Raw genomic sequence first — 17857 nt, 5'->3', positions numbered from 1 at the left:
GATTGTAAGCTCTAAGGAGCAGGGCCCTCTGATTCCTACTGTATTAAAGTGTATTGTATTTGTACTGTCTACCCTCAAGTTGTAAAGCGCTACGTAAACTGTTGGTACTATATAAATCCTTTATAATAATAATAATAATTTGACGATATACCCAATCATTCCCTCCTCGATTTGCATTTCTAAGATTGATTTGACCTTATTGCCTTTGAATAGGGATGAGCTTTCTGTGTGGGTCGAACACGAGTTCGACGCGAACATTGGCTGTTCGCCCGTTTCGTCGAAAAACGAACATTATGTGCCGTTCGCGCCAAATTTGAGCAGCGCGTAATGGCCCATTCTGTCTGATGATTGGCCAAGCATGGACTATGACCCGCATGCTTTGGCCAATCACAGCACCGTCAGCAAAGAGAGCCACAATCGGCCAAAGACAGGGTGCCTTTGGCCAATTATGGCTCAGGGGTTTAAGTCCATGCCCCACACTATATAAGGCTGCCTGCACGTCGGCCCTGTGTAGTGTGTTGCTGGCGTTGACTGAGAGAATGTCATTTCATTTAGATTGAGCAGGCAGGCGATTCAGTTAGCTGCAGTGTATTTATTATATATATACATCCAGGCTTGTGTATATATATCCAGTATCCAGTAGGGATGAGCTTCGAGTTCAAGTCAGACTCATGTTCGACTCGGACATCGGCTGTTCGCCAGTTCGCTGAACAGCGAACAATTTGGGGTGTTCGCGGCAAATTCGAAAGCCGCAGAACACCCTTTAAAAGTCTATGGGAGAAATCAAAAGTGCTAAGGCTTATATGCATGGTATTCTCCTAAAAAGTGTTTGGGGATCTGGGTCCTGCCCCAGGGGACATGTATCAATGCAAAAAAAAGTTTTAAAAACGGTCGTTTTTTCGGGAGCAGTGATTTTAATAATGCTTAAAGTGAAACAATAAAAGTGTAATATCCCTTTAAATTTTGTACCTGAGGGGGTGTCTATAGTATGCCTGTAAAGGGGCGCATGTTTCCCGTGTTTAGAACAGTCTGACAGCAAAATGACATTTCAAAGGAAAAAAAGTAATTTAAAACTACTCGCGGCTATAAAGAATTGTCGGTCCGACAATACACATAAAAGTTCATTGATAAAAACTGCATTGGATTTCCCCACAGGGGAACCCCGAACCAAAATTTTTTTAAAAACTGGCGTGGGGGGTCCCCCTAAATTCTATACCAGGTCCTTCAGGTCTGGTATGGATATTAAGGGGAACCCCGCGCCAAAATTAAAAAAAAATATGACGTAGGGGTCCCCCTCAAAATTCATACCAGACCTGAAGATTTTAAGGGGAACCCCGTGCCAAGATTTTAAAAAAATTGACGTGGGGTCCCCCCAAAAATTCATACCAGACCCTTATCCGAGCACGCAACCTGGCAGGCCGCAGGAAAAGAGGGGGGGACGAGAGAGCGCCCCCCCCCTCCTGAACCATACCAGGCCACATGCCCTCAACATTGGGAGGGTGCTTTGGGGTCGCCCCCAAAGCACCTTGTCCCCATGTTGATGAGGACATGGGCCTCATCCCCACAACCCTTGGCCGGTGGTTGTGGGGGTCTGGGGCGGGGGGGCTTATCGGAATCTGGAAACCCCCTTTAACAAGGGGACTCCCAGATTCTGGCCCCCCCTGTGTGAAATGGTAATTTTGTACCTCTACCATTTCACAAAAAAATGTCAAAAATGTTAAAAATGACAAGAGACAGTTTTTGACAATTCCTTTATTTAAAGTCTTCTTTTTTCCATCTTCTTTCTTCTATCTTCTTTCTTCTATTTTCCTTCTGTTTCTTCCTCCATTTTCTTCTTCCTCCGATCCTCTGCTTCTTGCTCCGGTGTTCTCATCTGGCATCTTCCTCCGCGGCATCTTCTTCCCTTCTTCTTCTTCTCGGCCCGCTCCGCATCCATGATGGGAGGCTCCCACTGTGTGACGCTTCTCGTCTTTGGACGGTTCCTAAATAATGGAGGGCGGGGCCACCCAGTGACCCCGCCCCCTCTGATGCACGGAGACTTGACGGCAACTTCCCTGTGGCATTCCCCGTGATGTCAGAGGGGGTCACCCATTACGTAACGGGTGACCCCGCCCCCTCTGACATCACGGGGAAACCCATAGGGAAGTCCCCGTGCGTCAGAGGGGGGCGGGGTCACCAGGTGGCCCCGCCCTCCATTATTTAAGAACCGTCAGAAGACGAGAAGCGTCACACAGCAGGAGCCTCACATCATGGATGCAGAGCGGCTCGAGAAGAAGAAGGGAAGAAGACGCCGCGGAGGAAGATGCCGGACAAAAACACGGGAGCAAGAAGCAGAGGATCGGAGGAAGAAGATGGAGGAATAAACCGAAGGAAGATAGAAGAAAGAAGATAGAAGAAAGAAGATGGAAAAAAGAAGACTTTAAATAAAGGAGTTGTCAAAAACTGTCTCTTGTCATTTTTAACATATTTGACAGTTTTTTTGTGAAATGGTAGGGGTACTTTTGTACCCCCTTACCATTTCACAGAGGGGGGGCAGGGATCTGGGGTCCCCTTGTTAAAGGGGGCTTCCAGGTTCCGATAAGCCCCCCCGCCCGCAGACCCCCACAACCACTGGCCAAGGGTTGTGGGGATGAGGCCCTTGTCCTCATCAACATGGGGACAAGGTGCTTTGGGGGTGACCCTAAAGCACCCTCCCAATGTTGAGGGCATGTGGCCTGGTACAGTTCAGGAGGGGGGGCGCTCTCTCATCCCCCCACTCTTTTCCTTCGGCCTGCCAGGTTGCGTGCTCAGATAAGGGTCCGGTATGGATTTTTGGGGGGACCCCACGCCAATTTTCTTTTAAATTTTGGCGCGGGGTTCCCCTTAAAATCCATACCAGACCTGAAGGGTCTGGTATGAATTTTGAGGGGAACCCCTACGTCATTTTTTAAAAAAAAATTGGCACGGGGTTCCCCTTAATATCTATACCAGACCTGAAGGGCCTGGTATGGAATTTAGGGGGACCCCCCACGCCATTTATTTTTAAATTTTGGTTCGGGGTTCCCCTGTAGGGAAATCCCATGCAGTTTTTATCAATGAACTTTTATGTGTATTGTCGGGACCGGCAATTCATTAATAGCCACGAGTAGTTTTAAATGACTTTTTTCCTTTGAAATGTCATTTTGCTGTCAGACTGTTCTAAACAGAGGAAACATGCGCCCCTTTACAGGCATACTATAGACACCCCCCAGGTACGAAATTTAAAGGAATATTACACTTTTATTGTTTCACTTTAAGCATTATTAAAATCACTGCTCCCGTAAAAACTGACGTTTTTAAAACTTTTTTTGCATCGATCCATGTCCCCTGGGGCAGGACCCAGGTCCCCAAACACTTTTTATGACAATACAATGCATATATAAGCCTTTAAAATTAGCACTTTTGATTTCTCCCATAGACTTTTAAAGGGTGTTCCGCGGCTTTCGAATTTGCCACGAACACCCCAAATTGTTCGCTGTTCGGCAAAGTGGCGGACAGCCTATGTTCGAGTCGAACATGAGTTCGACTCGAACTCGAAGCTCATCCCTAATGGGGACACAGATGTAAGGAGGGATTCTGCTGGGGACACAGATGTAAGGAGGGGCTCCGCTGAGGACACAGATGTAAGGAGGGGCTCCGCTGATGGGGACACAGATGTAAGGAGGACTCCACTGATGGGGATACAGATGTAAGAGGGGGTTCCGCTGGGGACACTGATGTAAGGAGGGGCTCCGCTGATGGGGGCACAAATGAAAGGAGGGACTCCGCTGATGGGGACACAGATGTAAGGATGGACTCTGCTGATGGGGACACAGATGTAAGGAGGGACTCTGCTGGGGACACTGATGTAAGGAGGGACTCTGCTGGGGGCACCTGATGTAAGGAGGGACTCTGTTGGGGGCACCTGATGTAAGGAGGGACTCTGCTGGGGGCACCTGATGTAAGGAGGGACTCTGCTGGGTGCACCTGATGTAAGGAGGGACTCTGCTGGGGGAACATGATGTAAGGAGGGACTCTGCTGGGGGCACCTGGTGTAAGGAGGGACTCCGCTGGGGGCACCTGATGTAAGGATGGACTCTGCTGGGGGCACCTGATGGGATCTGGTGGCAGGCGATGTGGAAGGTGACACGCTCAGGGCTCCCACTGATTCTGCATTATGGTGAGTTGAATGATTTCATTTTATATTACAATGTAATAATAGAAATAATGCACTTCAATCATCCTGACACCATAACAACCATGGTGCCGGAATGATTGAAGTGCTAATACCAGGTGTAGCGCTGGTAGATTTTCTAATCTACCGCTTATAGGTAAATTTAATGGGTCATCTGTACTGTACATAGTTCAGATTCAATTTATTGTTAGATTAGCCTCTGTTCCAGCTTGGCTGTGTTGCGTGTAGTTCCGCATTCTGCCTGTGGGTGTCGTTGTCACCATGGGTCGGTGTTGGAAAGCAACAAGCTAAAGTATATGAGTGCTCTTCTGTCTCATAGACAACTCAGGAGAGGTGGTCCTCCGGGTTGCATTCTGGGAGAGGGTATGTATGGGACAGACGCCATGTTTTAGGGAGAGTGGAGGTCTGGAGTCTTAACTTCGCGGCCCCCGGGGCCGGGAGCCCAAACCTTGCAGCCCTCCGGGCTGGAGGGTTGCGTCGCTGCAGCCGCGTGGGTGGGCCCAGAAGCCTGTCTGGGGCCTGTTATGGCTGGGATGGTCCTGTGCTGTCTGTCCTGCGGGAAGAAGCCGGACAATCAGGAAGATCCAGGGGAGGACCCATCTTGGAAGGGACCATGCGAGGCTGGTCTTAAGAAGGGCCTGGTGACTCGATTGGAGGACGCATCTTAAATGAATCTACCGCACAAGTACTGCCGGGTCGGTTTAAAGGTTCTGGTACTGTGTTTGCTGTTCATCGAAAACTACTACATCCTGTGGCAGAGGATCGTGCAGTTTTGTTCTACCCAAGTCTGTGGCAGAAACTTTTGTTCGTGCTACGTTCCGGATGCTAGGTTAGTGAAAGGAACCCCTAGAAACTTTTGGAGGAACCCTGGCTGAGAAAGGCTGGACTAGGCAGTCATATATTTCTATCCCCCTTGGTGGGAGTGGAGATGACCCATCTATAAGGATATACAGTATATACACACACAGCACAAGGCCGTGTTCACACTTCGAGATGTTTCTTGGTGCTGCAGTTTCTCTGAGCTCCACAAGGTGGAGATCTCACTTTTACACAGGCAATCTCTAGGAAGACAGGAAATGAGTTCAGGAACAGGCAGGAAGTGATGTCAGGTGCAGACAGGAAGTTCCGGGTGAGGGGTCAGTCAGGAGGAAGTAGAGAGGAGACGTTGCTGGAAGAGAGGAGACATTACTGAAAGTGGCAGCAGAGGAGGTAATAAGGATTCTTTTTACACCCAGTAACCCCCCGTCATGTCCGTCCTCTTCCTCCATAGTCACTGTGATGTCTTTTATCTCCAGCAGATGATGATACACACATATATAGTGTGGGAACCTAGATTAACCCCTTCAGGGTCAGAACATTCCCTATTTGTGGGGCCGGAACATTCTCCTCATTTTGGAGATGTGTCACCTTTCCCACCAATCACCTTCTCACCTCATCAGTCTATACTAACGGGTTATGTGGCTTTTATTAGTGATGGGGGGGGGAGGGGTATTTAGGGGGGATTGGAATATGTACATCTTTATTTTATAAGATTCAAATAGGAAAAAAGAGGGAAAATATATGTAGCGCTGACAACTTTTGTTTCTAGTCATATGTGTTGTTGTAAAGGTATTAAGTTGATATAGCGCCATCTAGTGGCCAACTATAAGGGTACAATAATCAGTGCAGCGCTGGACAAGAGCAAAGTAAATAATAATAATAATATTGCCAAAAAATGAATAGCGACAATATAGTGATAATGTAGGTACTATAAACAATCCATAATATAAAAAACCATCAATATGTGAATATTCATCTATAATAGTTCATTACAATAGAGGTATGGTGAAAAAAAAGAGTGATGAAAAAAGGGGAAAAAAATGTGAGTCCAAAAAGTCCAAAGATATATTAGTGCAAAATCAATCCAGCGATGTGATCAACAGTGACATCCACCACCAGAGAGCAATAAAGGCTTACCAGAAAGCCTGCGACCGCCCTTATTCAGGGGGGTCAAAACAGGCTTAGTAGATCAACGTTGGTGTCTTGTTGAAACCGCAATCGATATCCTGTTGATCGCTCTCCGCATTAACTTCCCCACAGCAGTAGATGATACCCAGGGAAAATGCAATGGTTCCAGGAAGGACCATATAGCCAATGTCCAAACGAGGAAAAACCATAAAAAGAGAGAAGGGGACTCTAGTAGTGCAGATAACCAGGGACGAGGAGCTTATTCCGAAGTGTGGGCTTATTTCGGATTCAAACCAGATGATGAAACTCAGCAAACCATCTACTGCAAGCAATGTTTAGCCATTGTTTGTGCACCAAAGGGTAACACCACCAATCTGTCTAATCACTTGAAACGTAATCACATACAACAGTATGAGACAGTACAGAAAAACAAAACCGCTCAATCACAAAGTACCTGCAACCAGACAAAACAAACGTCAATTAAAGTAACATTATTTAATGCAACACCGTACCCAACAACCTCTTTCAGGTGCAAAGAAATAACAGAAGCAATCACATTTCACCTGGCTAAAGACATGGCTCCGGTGACCACTGTTGAAAAAGAGGGCTTTAAAAAACTCATTCAAACCCTTAATAAGCGCTATCAAGTGCCCTCTCGTAATTATTTTTCACATGTTGCAATCCCTGCTCTGTACGTCAAATGTCGTGAAACAATTGAAACAGAATTGCGAGATGTACTAAATTTTGCAGCAACTTCAGACTTATGGTCCAGCAGAGCAATGGAACCATACATGAGCTTAACGATCCATTTCATTAATGATGATTTTCAGATGAACAGTCGGTGCCTACAAACTGTTTTTTTCCCTGAGGACCACACTGGCGAAGCTTTGGCACAGGGATTAAAGGATGCTCTCATAAACTGGAAATTGGAAGAGAAAAATCTTGTGTGCATCACTACAGACAACGGAAGCAACATTGTAAAGGCCATATTCATAAATCACTGGACACGACTGCAGTGTTTTGTCCATAGGTTTCATCTCGCAATAGAGAATGCAATGAAGGACCCACGAATTGAGCGTGCAATGGGTTTGTGCAAAAAGCTTGTCGGGTGTTTCAGCTACAGTTGGAGGAGGAAGAGGGAGCTTTCTGAGGCACAAAAACAACTCTGTTTACCAGACCACAAGCTCAAGACAGAGTGCCCAACAAGGTGGGGATCTAGGCAGGCTATGGTGAGGAGAATACTTGAACAGCAAGCTGCCATTACCCATGTCCTCTCTTCTGACCGCAAGGCTAGGCACCTCTTGCCAACATGGCAAGACCTAGAGGTCTTGGAGGCTGTGGACAAGACTCTCACCCCACTGGCAGACTTCACAGATGCTCTTTCAGGAGAGCAGTATGTCAGTGTCTCTTCTATGAAACCTGCTCTCCACCTATTTCAGTCTTCTGTTTTGGCTGTTAAGGAAGAGGACTCTGATCTTATTTGCACAATGAAATCAAAGATCATGGGGTATCTGGAGGAAAAATATCAGGACCAAAAAACACAAAACCTTCTCGACATAGCCACAACCCTCGATCCTAGGTTTAAGATGACTTACGTCAATGAGGATAACAAAACTTCTGTCCAGAACAGGCTAAAAGATGAGATGTCAAAGCTAACAACAGTTAAGGAAAGCCCCCTTACATTTACTAGTACTAGCAGTGGTCCTGCAAAGAAGACTCAAAAGACCTTAGGTAGCTTTTTCAAAGCAGCACAAAGTGAGGGGGCACCAGATCCAGCCTCAGGCTCACAGCAACAACAATCCGAAAGCTTGTCCTTGGAGCTACACTCTTATCTGTTCTTATGCCGCGTACACACGGTCAGACTTTTCGGCTACAAAAGTCCGACAGCCCTTCCGACGGACTTTCGACAGACTTTCGACGGACTTTTGGCGGACTTGGGGCAGACTTTCTAACGAACGGACTTGCCTACATACGATCACACAAAAGTCCGACGGATACGTACACCGGACTAAAATAAGGAAGTTGATAGCCAGTGGCCAATAGCTGCCCTAGCGTGGGTTTTTGTCAGTTGAACTAGCATACAGACGAGCGGATTTCTGGGTCCGACGGAGTTACAACGTAAAGATTTGAAGCATGTTTCAAATCTAAAGTCTGTGAGATTTGCGGCTGGAAAAGTCCGCTGAAGGTCGGGGGAAGCCCATACACGATCGGATTGTCAGCCGTATTTTGTCCGTCGGCGTCCGTCGGACTTTTGTAGACAAAAAGTCCGACCGTGTGTACGCGGCATTAGGCAACACTGACAGTGAAGATGATCCATTAGGCTGGTGGAAGGCTCACAAGGAGCAGTATCCGAGATTGTCTGCACTGGCCAGAAAATACCTTTGCATTCCTGCAATCAGTTCCCCTTCTGAAAGGGTTTTTAGCACAGGGGGCAACATTGTCACTTGTCACCGTTCTGCACTGAAGCCACAAAATGTGGATAGGCTTGTATTTCTAGCTAAGAATCTTTAAGTGTAAATCTGTTTATCTACTGACATGATACCTGAATGTTTTTTGTAATGTAATTTCTTTATTTCACATTACATTGTTTTTCATTACTTTAAATTCGTTTGAAGCAAGAGTATGGCTATTTATTGCCATTTGGTTTGATAACCTAATGTCCAGAAGTTCGAAATCTTTAAAATAAAATTATTTTTTTGAGAATCGTGATCTTTATTCCAAGCAAAAGAATTGTGATTCTCATTTTTCCCAGAATCGTGCAGCTCTATATATTTGTGAGCTATAATTGGTATTAGTGTCACTACAACACTGCATTACAGTTGTGTCAAGGGGATTGAACAAGTTAAAGAGGGGTGAAGAGATCAGAGAACAGGCCCGATCAAAATCAGCAGCTCCACCGAGAGTTATTGCTACATATAATTTTGTAGTAAATGTCCTGAAAACAAATGTCTCCATAATGATCCCAGTCTCAAATATTTATCCTAAAATGTGATCAGTAAAGTCTCCGGAGTACACGGAGATCACAGGAATATGATGTGTCCTGGCAAAGCCTAAAGACAACATTCATCTTTTATTTAGGATAGGTGGGACGCACCCGGGAGAAATGACTCTGTGTGTACAGATACCTCACAGAGCGCCCCTCACAGCTCCTTCTACCTATGTCCCTCCAATCCAAGTCAGAGAATCCTATGATATCACACTGGCCTGACAGCTCCTCCTACCAATGTCCCTCTCACAAGCAAAAACACAATTGTTGGTCCCAGAATTCCTTGCAACAAGCACTTAACAGAGTGGGGGCCCTGTCTGGGTACATTATATCCCAGTGGAGTTTTGATAAAAATTGAGACCTGATTGGTGAGGTGAGGAGGATTCTGGGATTGTCATTAGATTTTACTATATGTGTTCAAATCTAGAGTTTTCCTCCTGTGAAGTCTGGAGATCTTATGATAATCACATTGCCTCCACCTCCCTCCCTTTCTGATAGAATAGAGAAATAAGAAGATTCTAGAAGTCACCAGAGAGATCATCGAGCTGCTGACAGGAGACGTGAGTGGTGCTGGGAAGGACATCATGATGGACAATCAGCCGCCCCTCACATCACCGGGTAAGAGGAGACTTTATTGTAAAGGAGAGAGCAGTACGGAGGGTCCACCTAGATCCCCCATCATCTGATAAACACATAGAAACAATGTATTCAGTCAGTGTGTGTGTTTCCTACAGATGGATCCAGTAATGGGAACCCACCAGAGAGATGTCCCCGTCCTCTGTATTCCCAGGATTCCACACAGGAAGGTCACACCATCCCTCACCATCATCAGGTAGATGAGGAACAATAGCTGATCATATTATTAGGATCTGTACATTATCTACATTGTTACAATTTATGTCATTTTTATTCTATATTCAGAGTGGAAACCTGAGAGATTCTAAAGTTGAAGTTAAAGAAGAGATAAAAGAGGAGGATGATGAGGATGGGGTGATGAAGGGGTCAGAGTTTCTAAAAGTACACAAAGATCTGTACCAGGACACCATGGTGGAGTCATCCAGCTACAGAAACCCACCAGAGAGATGTCCCCGTCCTCTGTATTCCCGGGATTCCACACAGGAAGGTCACACCATCCCTCACCATCATCAGGTAGATGATTGACAATTATTGGTAGTTCTGATTTATACACAGCATGTTTGTTACAATTAATGTTTTATTATATATTTAGAGTGGAAACCTCGGGGATGATAATATTGATGTTAAAGAAGAGTATAAAGAGGAGGATGAGGAGAATGGAGTGATGGAGGAGTTTTCAGAAGGACACAAGGATATGATGGAGCCACCTAATACCAGGAACCCACCAGAGAGATGTCCCCGTCCTCTGTATTCCCAGGATTCCACACAGGAAGATCACACCATCCCTCACTGTTACAAGGTTGGTGGGACAGAGGTTATAAAACACACTTATAGAGACAATGTATGGATTTTTATGTGATGTCACAATATTAAAGCTTATATCTTACAGATGATATTTTCTCCTTTTTCTTCATTTAGAGTGGAGATCCAATCGATATAGAATTTGAGGTTAAAGCAAAAGAAGAAGAGAGGTATGTGAGGGATGATCAGCAGTCTATGGTGGAGGATGGAATAACGGGGACATTTATAGAGGAGGACACTCCTACAGAGATCAGCACAGGTGGGTCATTAACACTAAATACATTCCTCCACCCATACTGCTCACTGATTGGTCCAGAGTAGGGCAAGGACTGGGTGATATCAGCCTGTAATCCCCTGGTCACTTTCCTGAGCTGTGTTCACCATCCTGTATTCCTGTATTTCTCTTGGATAATCTTCCTTCTCTGTGCTTCAGACACAATTTATGTATCTAGACTGGATTTATGGAGATTCTGGGGTTCAGCTGGCGGCTAAATGTTCATTTTCACCATAGACGTTACTAGACCTAGGCACCTGGGGTGTGTGCTTTGGGTCTTCTGCCCCATATAGAGTATGGCAAGATGTCTGACAGAACAATTCTCCCAGGGTTACTTGTTCTGTTGTCTGCTGGCTGTGCCGGGTGGAGGGATATGTCTGTATAGTCTCAGACCCAAGTCACTGAGTGCAGTCTCAGGAGATGGGAGGCAGCGGTGTGGGACCTCTGCAACTTGTCTCATGTTAAAAATTAATCTTCCACTGATTACTGAATACCAATATTATGAGTCCTGATCCTTACACTATATAATTTATATTGTACATTATATACTCTTGACCCTGCACTATATACATTACACCATTCTGATACTATATAGTATGATGTGTTGTACATTACATAGTCCTGACTTCCCCTCTACCCACTGCTACAGTATCTCACAAAAGTAAGTACACCCCTAAGTGAAAATGTCCAAATTGGGCCCAAAGTGTCAATATTTTGTGTGGCCACCATTATTTTCCAGCACGGACTTAACCCTCTTGGGCATGGAGTTCACCAGAGCTTCACAGGTTGCCACTGAAGTCCTCTTTCACTCCTCCATGACAACATCACGAAGCTGGTGGATGTTAGAGACCTTGCGCTCCTCCACCTTCCGTTTGAGGATGCCCCACGGATGCTCAATAGGGTTTAGGTCTGGAGACATGCTTGGCCAGTCCATCTGTATTTGGGGTCTGTATTTGTCACTTGTTTTTGCACTCCTCACCTGGTTGCCGCCACACACGCTTGACACCATCTGAACCAAATAAGTTTATCTTGGTCTCATCATGCCACAGGACATGGTTCCAGTAATCCATGTCCTTAGTCTGCTTGTCTTCAGCAAACTGTTTGCGGGCTTTCTTGTGCAACATCTTTAGAAGAGGCTTCCTTCTGGGATGACAGCCATGCAGACCAATTTGATGCAGTGTGCGGCATATGGTGAGCACTGACAGGCTGATCCCCCACCTCTTCAACCTCTGCAGCAATGCTGGCAGCACTCATACGTCTATTTCCCAAAGACAACCTCTGGATATGATGCTAACTTCTTTGGTGGACCATGGCCAGGCCTGTTCTGAGTAGAACCTGTCCTGTTAAACCGCTGTATGGTCTTGGCCACTGTGCTGCAGCTCAATTTCAGGGTCTTGGCAATCTTCTTATAGACTAGGCAATCTTTATGTAGAGTAACAATTCTTTTTTTCAGATCCTCAGAGAGTTCTTTGCCATGAGGTGCCATGTTGAACTTCCAGTGATTAGTATGAGAGAGTGAGAGCGATAACACCAAATTTAACACACCTGCTCCCCATTCACACCTGAGACCTTGTAACACTAACGAGTCACATGACACCGGGGAGGGAAAATGGCTAATTCGGCCCAGTTGGACATTTTCACTTAGGGATGTACTCACTTTTGTTGCCAGCGGTTTAGACATTAATGGCTGTGTGTTGAGTTATTTTGAGGGGACAGCAAATTTACACTGTTATACAAGCTGTACACTCACTACTAGGGATGGGCTATCTGTTCGAGTCGAACATGAGTTCGACTCGAACATTGGCTGTTTGCCCAGCAAACAATTTGGGGTGTTCGCGGCAAATTCGAATAGCCGCGGAACACCTTTTAAAGTCTATGGGAGAAATCTAAAGTGCTAATTTTAAAGGTTAATATGCAAGTTATTGTCATAAAAAGTGTTTGGGGACCCAGGTCCTGCCCCAGAGGACATGTATCAATGCAAAAAAAGTTTTTCGAGGAGCAGTGATTTTAATAATGCTTAAAGTGAAACAATAAAAGTGAAACATTCTTTTAAATTTCGTACCTGGGGGGTGTCTATAGTATGCCTGTAAAGTAGCGCATGTTTCCTGTGTTTATAACAGTTCGAGAGCAAAATTACATTACGTTACCTTCTACTAGCGCTAGTGCCGGCTATTAATGAATTGTCGGTCCCGACAATACACATAAAAGTCATTGAAAGTCATTGAAAAAAAAAATGCGTGGGGGTCCCCCAAAATTCTATTACCAGGCCCTTCAGGTCTGGTATGGATATTAAGGGGAACTCCATGCCAAAATTTTTTTAAAAAATGGCGTGGGGTTCCCCTCAAAAATCCATACCAGACCCTTCAGGGGACGGCTTGGGACAAGTCCTTTATTAAAAATGAAAAAATAAAGAATAAAAAAGAGATTCCAGCGATGTAATCCAATAAATACATGCTCCTACTCCAGCAATGTAATCCAATTCTTGATCTCCAGCGATGGATGATCTCCAGCGAGGAACACGCACAGGATCCTGCCTCCACCGGAGACACCCAGCCAATGATGCGGTGCCAGCTTGACTGGTTTATGTAGCTGAGGGCGGGGCCACCTGTCACGTGACCCCATCCCCCTCTGACAAGGGAAAATGCCAGGGTTTCCCTGTGACACGTACGGGTGACCCCACCCCCCTCTGATGCAATGCAGAATTCCCGTTAGGGGGGCGGGGTCACCCGTACACATCACTGGGAAACCCCGCGTTTCCCCTTGTCAGAGGGGGACGGGGTCATGTGACGGGTGGCCCCACCCTCAGCTACATAAGAGCTGTCAAGCTGGCGCCACGTCATTGGCTGGGTGCCTCCGGTGGATCGGCAGGATCCTGTGCGTGTTCCTCGCTGGAGATCATCCATCGCTGGAGATCGAGAATTGGATTACATCGCTGGAGAAGGAGCATGGATTTTTTGGATTACATCGCCAGAATCTCTTTTTTATTTTTAACAAAGGACTTGTCCCAAGCCGTCTCCTGTGTTCTTTTAACATTTTGACACTTTCTTTTTGTGAAATGGTAGGGGTACAATGTACCCCTTACCGATTCACATAGGGAGGGGGGCTGGGATCTGGGTGTTCCCTTTGTTAAAGGGGGCTTTCAGATTCCGATATGTCCCCCGCCCGCAGACCCCCACAACCACCGGGCAAGGGTTGTGGGGATGAGGCCCTTGTCCCCATCAACATGGGGACAGAGGGGGTTGTGCTCTCAACCAGACTGCCAAACCATCCAATGGCTAGTGTCATAACTTATCACATGTGCAGCATCATGGCAGTTGTAGCTTAAACAGAGGCCAAGATGGCAGCTTCTTTGGCTGTGAATACAATAGGAGGGTTTACTTCCACTTTAAACAGAAAGTGATAATGAGGGGGATGAGTCAATAACCCAATGATGGTGGTCTTCAGGATCAGTCCAATCTTCATCTTGGTTGTTCTCCCCCCATCCTCACTCTCTGACCTCTGGTTGGGCTCAGCACCGCTGGTATTCATGACTAAATCATGGACTAAATAAGGAAGTGCAGGACTTCTTGTGTTGGGAAGATAGCAATGAGTGATAGAGGGGGTGGGGACACTCGTCCTATAATCCCCTCATCACTGTCACTCCTATAAAAGACAGTTCTCATTGTTTCCTCACTCTCTGACTAAGGTCCATGAATAAAGAAATGAACTGGTAGGAGATCAGAGATGTAGGGCTGAAACAACTAATCGATTATAATTGATTATAAAAATAGTTGTCAACAATTAGTTGGTCAGTCGATTAATTGGCCTGCATACAAAATGCATTATTTCTTTACATATCAAAAAATACAGCTTAGTACACGATCCATACATGCCAGTAAATGCTGATAAGTTGAATGCAGGAGGAGCAATGCCTCATGGGACATGTAGTCCTGGGCAGGAGAAGGAAGCAAGTGATTCTAAAGGCAGAAGTTTTTTATCTTCTATATGGAAACTCTATACTATACTTTGCGGCTTCTTATAGAGGGGGGCAGAAGATGGAAATCGGGGCTGCTCTGTGCAAATCCATTACACAGAGCAGGTAAGTATGACAAGTTTGTTTAAAACAAAGAAATCCAACATTTACAATGACTTTAAGGGCTCTGTGCAGGGAAGATCAGTATCTGACCCCAGACATGGTGGAGGTAATAGAAGGCATTACTATTACATAAAGTAAAAGTTTACTAGTATTGTGCATTATATATAACATTTATATCCATGAAAAAAAGTCTCAGCTTTCAGTATTACTTTAACCTCCTTTCAGTATTACCTCTAAGCTCCATACATCTTCATGTGTGACTCCCAGGTAAAATCCCCATATATCCTACTTCTGGGTATATTATTATTATATATATGATATAAGATATATTACTTTCACTATTTCACAGTATAAATGGATCCCTTATAGTAGTGATTATCTGCTGTTTTTGTACTATAAAGGACTATTTTTGTTAAACCCCATCATAACAGATGATTAAATAAAATCATGCTGCTGCTACTAAATGTCCTATTCTGGCCATACACAGATCGATTTTTGGACGAGAATATTCACACAAATATTTGTATGAAAATTATTTGTACATTCAATGAATGGATGAGTGTAGTTCGAAAATTCCACTTGCTTTTAAAATTCAATTTTAAAATAAATATTAAAACTTCTGAGCAAAAACCACATACACTATTTGAAAATTTGTTTGATGGAGAAAAGTTTTCTGTTCTGGGCCTTCAAATTTTCCCGTCACTGTGGTGAAAAATGAATGCCGATTTGACCCACTAATGGTTAGAAAATTGGATGAATTTTTTTTGAAAGAGAAATGAGTTTGTGTACGGCCAGCATAAGTGACATCAGGTGCAGGGAGCTTGTACCCACCTACCTGTCTATGACAAGGGAGTCTGTCATCCATCATATTATATTACACTCCTGTCTGATCATCTGCAAAACAGCGTTTTACATCTTTTTTACATTTAAATAATGTTGATCTCTGATTCTGATATGTAGCAGATTCTCCCTCTAATAATACATCTGTCTGTTATTCACAGAGTGGATTAAATATCCAACTATATATCTGGATATTTATATTTACTGCTGTATATAGATATTCAAGTATATTAACTAAATTATACACCAACCTTTTTTTGAGGTTTTTATCCAATTAGTTGATTAATCAAAACAATAATCGGCAAACTAATCAATTCTGAAAATAATCATGAGTTGCCGCCCTACAGAGGACCCATTTACTAGTTACCTTGAGGGGGGAATTGTAAGATCCTCAGAGACAAAGCTGCCTGATGTGGGCGGAGTCCTGGTTTAGGGGAACCAATCTGCTCATGTCTAGTAATAATCTTTTTATCTCTATTTTAGTAGATGGACGGGAGATGAGGAAAACCTCAGAGGATTGTCTCACTTTGTCTCCAGACTGTAAAGTAGAAGATGAGGACATCACACAGTATAGTCCAGGAGAAAACCCGACTACCTCAAATGTCCATCCGGCACCACACAGTGTAGATGGACCATCGTATTCCTCTTATCCTGAGGAACCTCAGACTGTGAGGGACGGTGCCGTCCTTCTAACAGATAAGAGGTTTTCCTGTACTGAGTGCGGGAAGTGTTTCCATTTTAAATCCCATCTTAATAGGCATAAAAGATCTCACACAGGAGAGAAGCCGTATTCCTGTCCTGAGTGCGGAAAATGTTTTTCAGAGAAGTTCCATCTTTTCACACATCAGAGATCTCACACGGGGGAGAAGCCGTATTCCTGTCCTGAGTGCGGGAAATGTTTTTCACAGAAGGCCAGTCTTTCCACACATCAGAGATCTCACACAGGTGAGAAGCCTTATTCCTGTCCTGAGTGCGGGAAATTGTTTTCAGACAAATCCAATCTTTACACACATCAGAGATCTCACACAGGGGACAGGCCGTATTCCTGTTTTGAGTGTGGTAAACGTTTTCCAAAGAAGTCCACTCTTTACACACATCAGAGATCTCACACGGGGGAGAAGCCGTATTCCTGTTCTGAGTGCGGAAAATGTTTTTCACAAAGAGCAGATCTTGTTACACATCAGAGGTCTCACACGGGGGAGAAGCCGTATTGCTGTCCTGAGTGCGGGAAATGTTTTTCAGGTAAATCCAATCTATACATACATCAGAGATCTCACACAGGGGAGAAGCCGTATTCCTGTCCTGTGTGCGGGAAATGTTTTATAACAAAATCGGACCTTGTCAAACATCAGAGGTCTCACACAGGGAAAAAGCCATATTCCTGTTCTGAGTGTGGAAAATGTTTTTCAGAGAAGTCCAGTCTTTACAGACATCAGAGATCTCACATGAGGGAGAAGCCGTATTCCTGTTCTGAGTGTGAGAAATGTTTTCCACAAAAGTCCTATCTTTACATACATCAGAGATCTCACACGGGGCAGAAGCCGTATTCCTGTCCTGAATGTGAGAAATGTTTTTCAGTGAAGTCCAGTCTTTACACACATCAAAGATCTCACACAGGGGAGAAGCCGCATTCCTGTTCTGAGTGCGGGAAATGTTTTGTACAAAAAGCAGATCTTGTTAAACATCAGAGGACTCACACGGGGGAGAAGCCGCATTGCTGTCCTGAGTGCGGGAAATGTTTTTCAGATAAGTCCAATCTTTATAGACATTGGAAATCTCACACGGGGGAGAAGCCACTTTCCTGTCCTGAGTGCGGGAAATGTTTTTCACAGAAGTCCCATCTTTCCAGACATCAGAGATCTCACACAGGGGAGAAGCCACCTTCCTGTCCTGAGTAAGGGAATTGTTCCTCACCAAAGCCCTGTCTTCCTGTACATCAGGGATCCCACACAACCCTCAAGGTGTCTTGAGTGTGGGAAATGTCTTCTATATGAATGTTGCTGGACATCACAGCTCTCATGTGGGGAAGAAGCACACCCTGATATACACCTCAGATATACTCCATGGCTGATCTTCATCATGTAAGAAACAGTTCCAGGGGTGTGG

The 17857-nt window shown here is 44.8% G+C and overlaps 3 protein-coding genes across 3 annotated transcripts in view; 2 read left to right on the top strand and 1 right to left on the bottom strand.

Annotated features, from left to right (window-relative positions):
• Positions 1-17857, top strand: part of LOC141121938 (uncharacterized) — a 284890-nt gene that overhangs the window by 65503 nt on the left and 201530 nt on the right. The window lies entirely within an intron of this gene.
• Positions 1-17857, bottom strand: part of LOC141121935 (uncharacterized) — a 206895-nt gene that overhangs the window by 30343 nt on the left and 158695 nt on the right. The window lies entirely within an intron of this gene.
• LOC141121932 (uncharacterized) overlaps positions 1-17857 on the top strand; it is a 603393-nt gene that overhangs the window by 480043 nt on the left and 105493 nt on the right. Inside the window, exon 8 of the mRNA XM_073611683.1 lies at positions 10047-10274. Coding sequence (XP_073467784.1) covers positions 10047-10274 — 228 coding nt within the window. The remainder of the gene's footprint in view (positions 1-10046; positions 10275-17857) is intronic.

Source organism: Aquarana catesbeiana, unplaced genomic scaffold, assembly GCF_042186555.1.
Source record: "Aquarana catesbeiana isolate 2022-GZ unplaced genomic scaffold, ASM4218655v1 unanchor235, whole genome shotgun sequence".
NCBI lineage: Eukaryota > Metazoa > Chordata > Amphibia > Anura > Ranidae > Aquarana > Aquarana catesbeiana.
The sequence above is the reverse complement of the archived record's forward strand: the minus strand, read 5'-3'. Positions and strand labels throughout refer to the sequence as shown.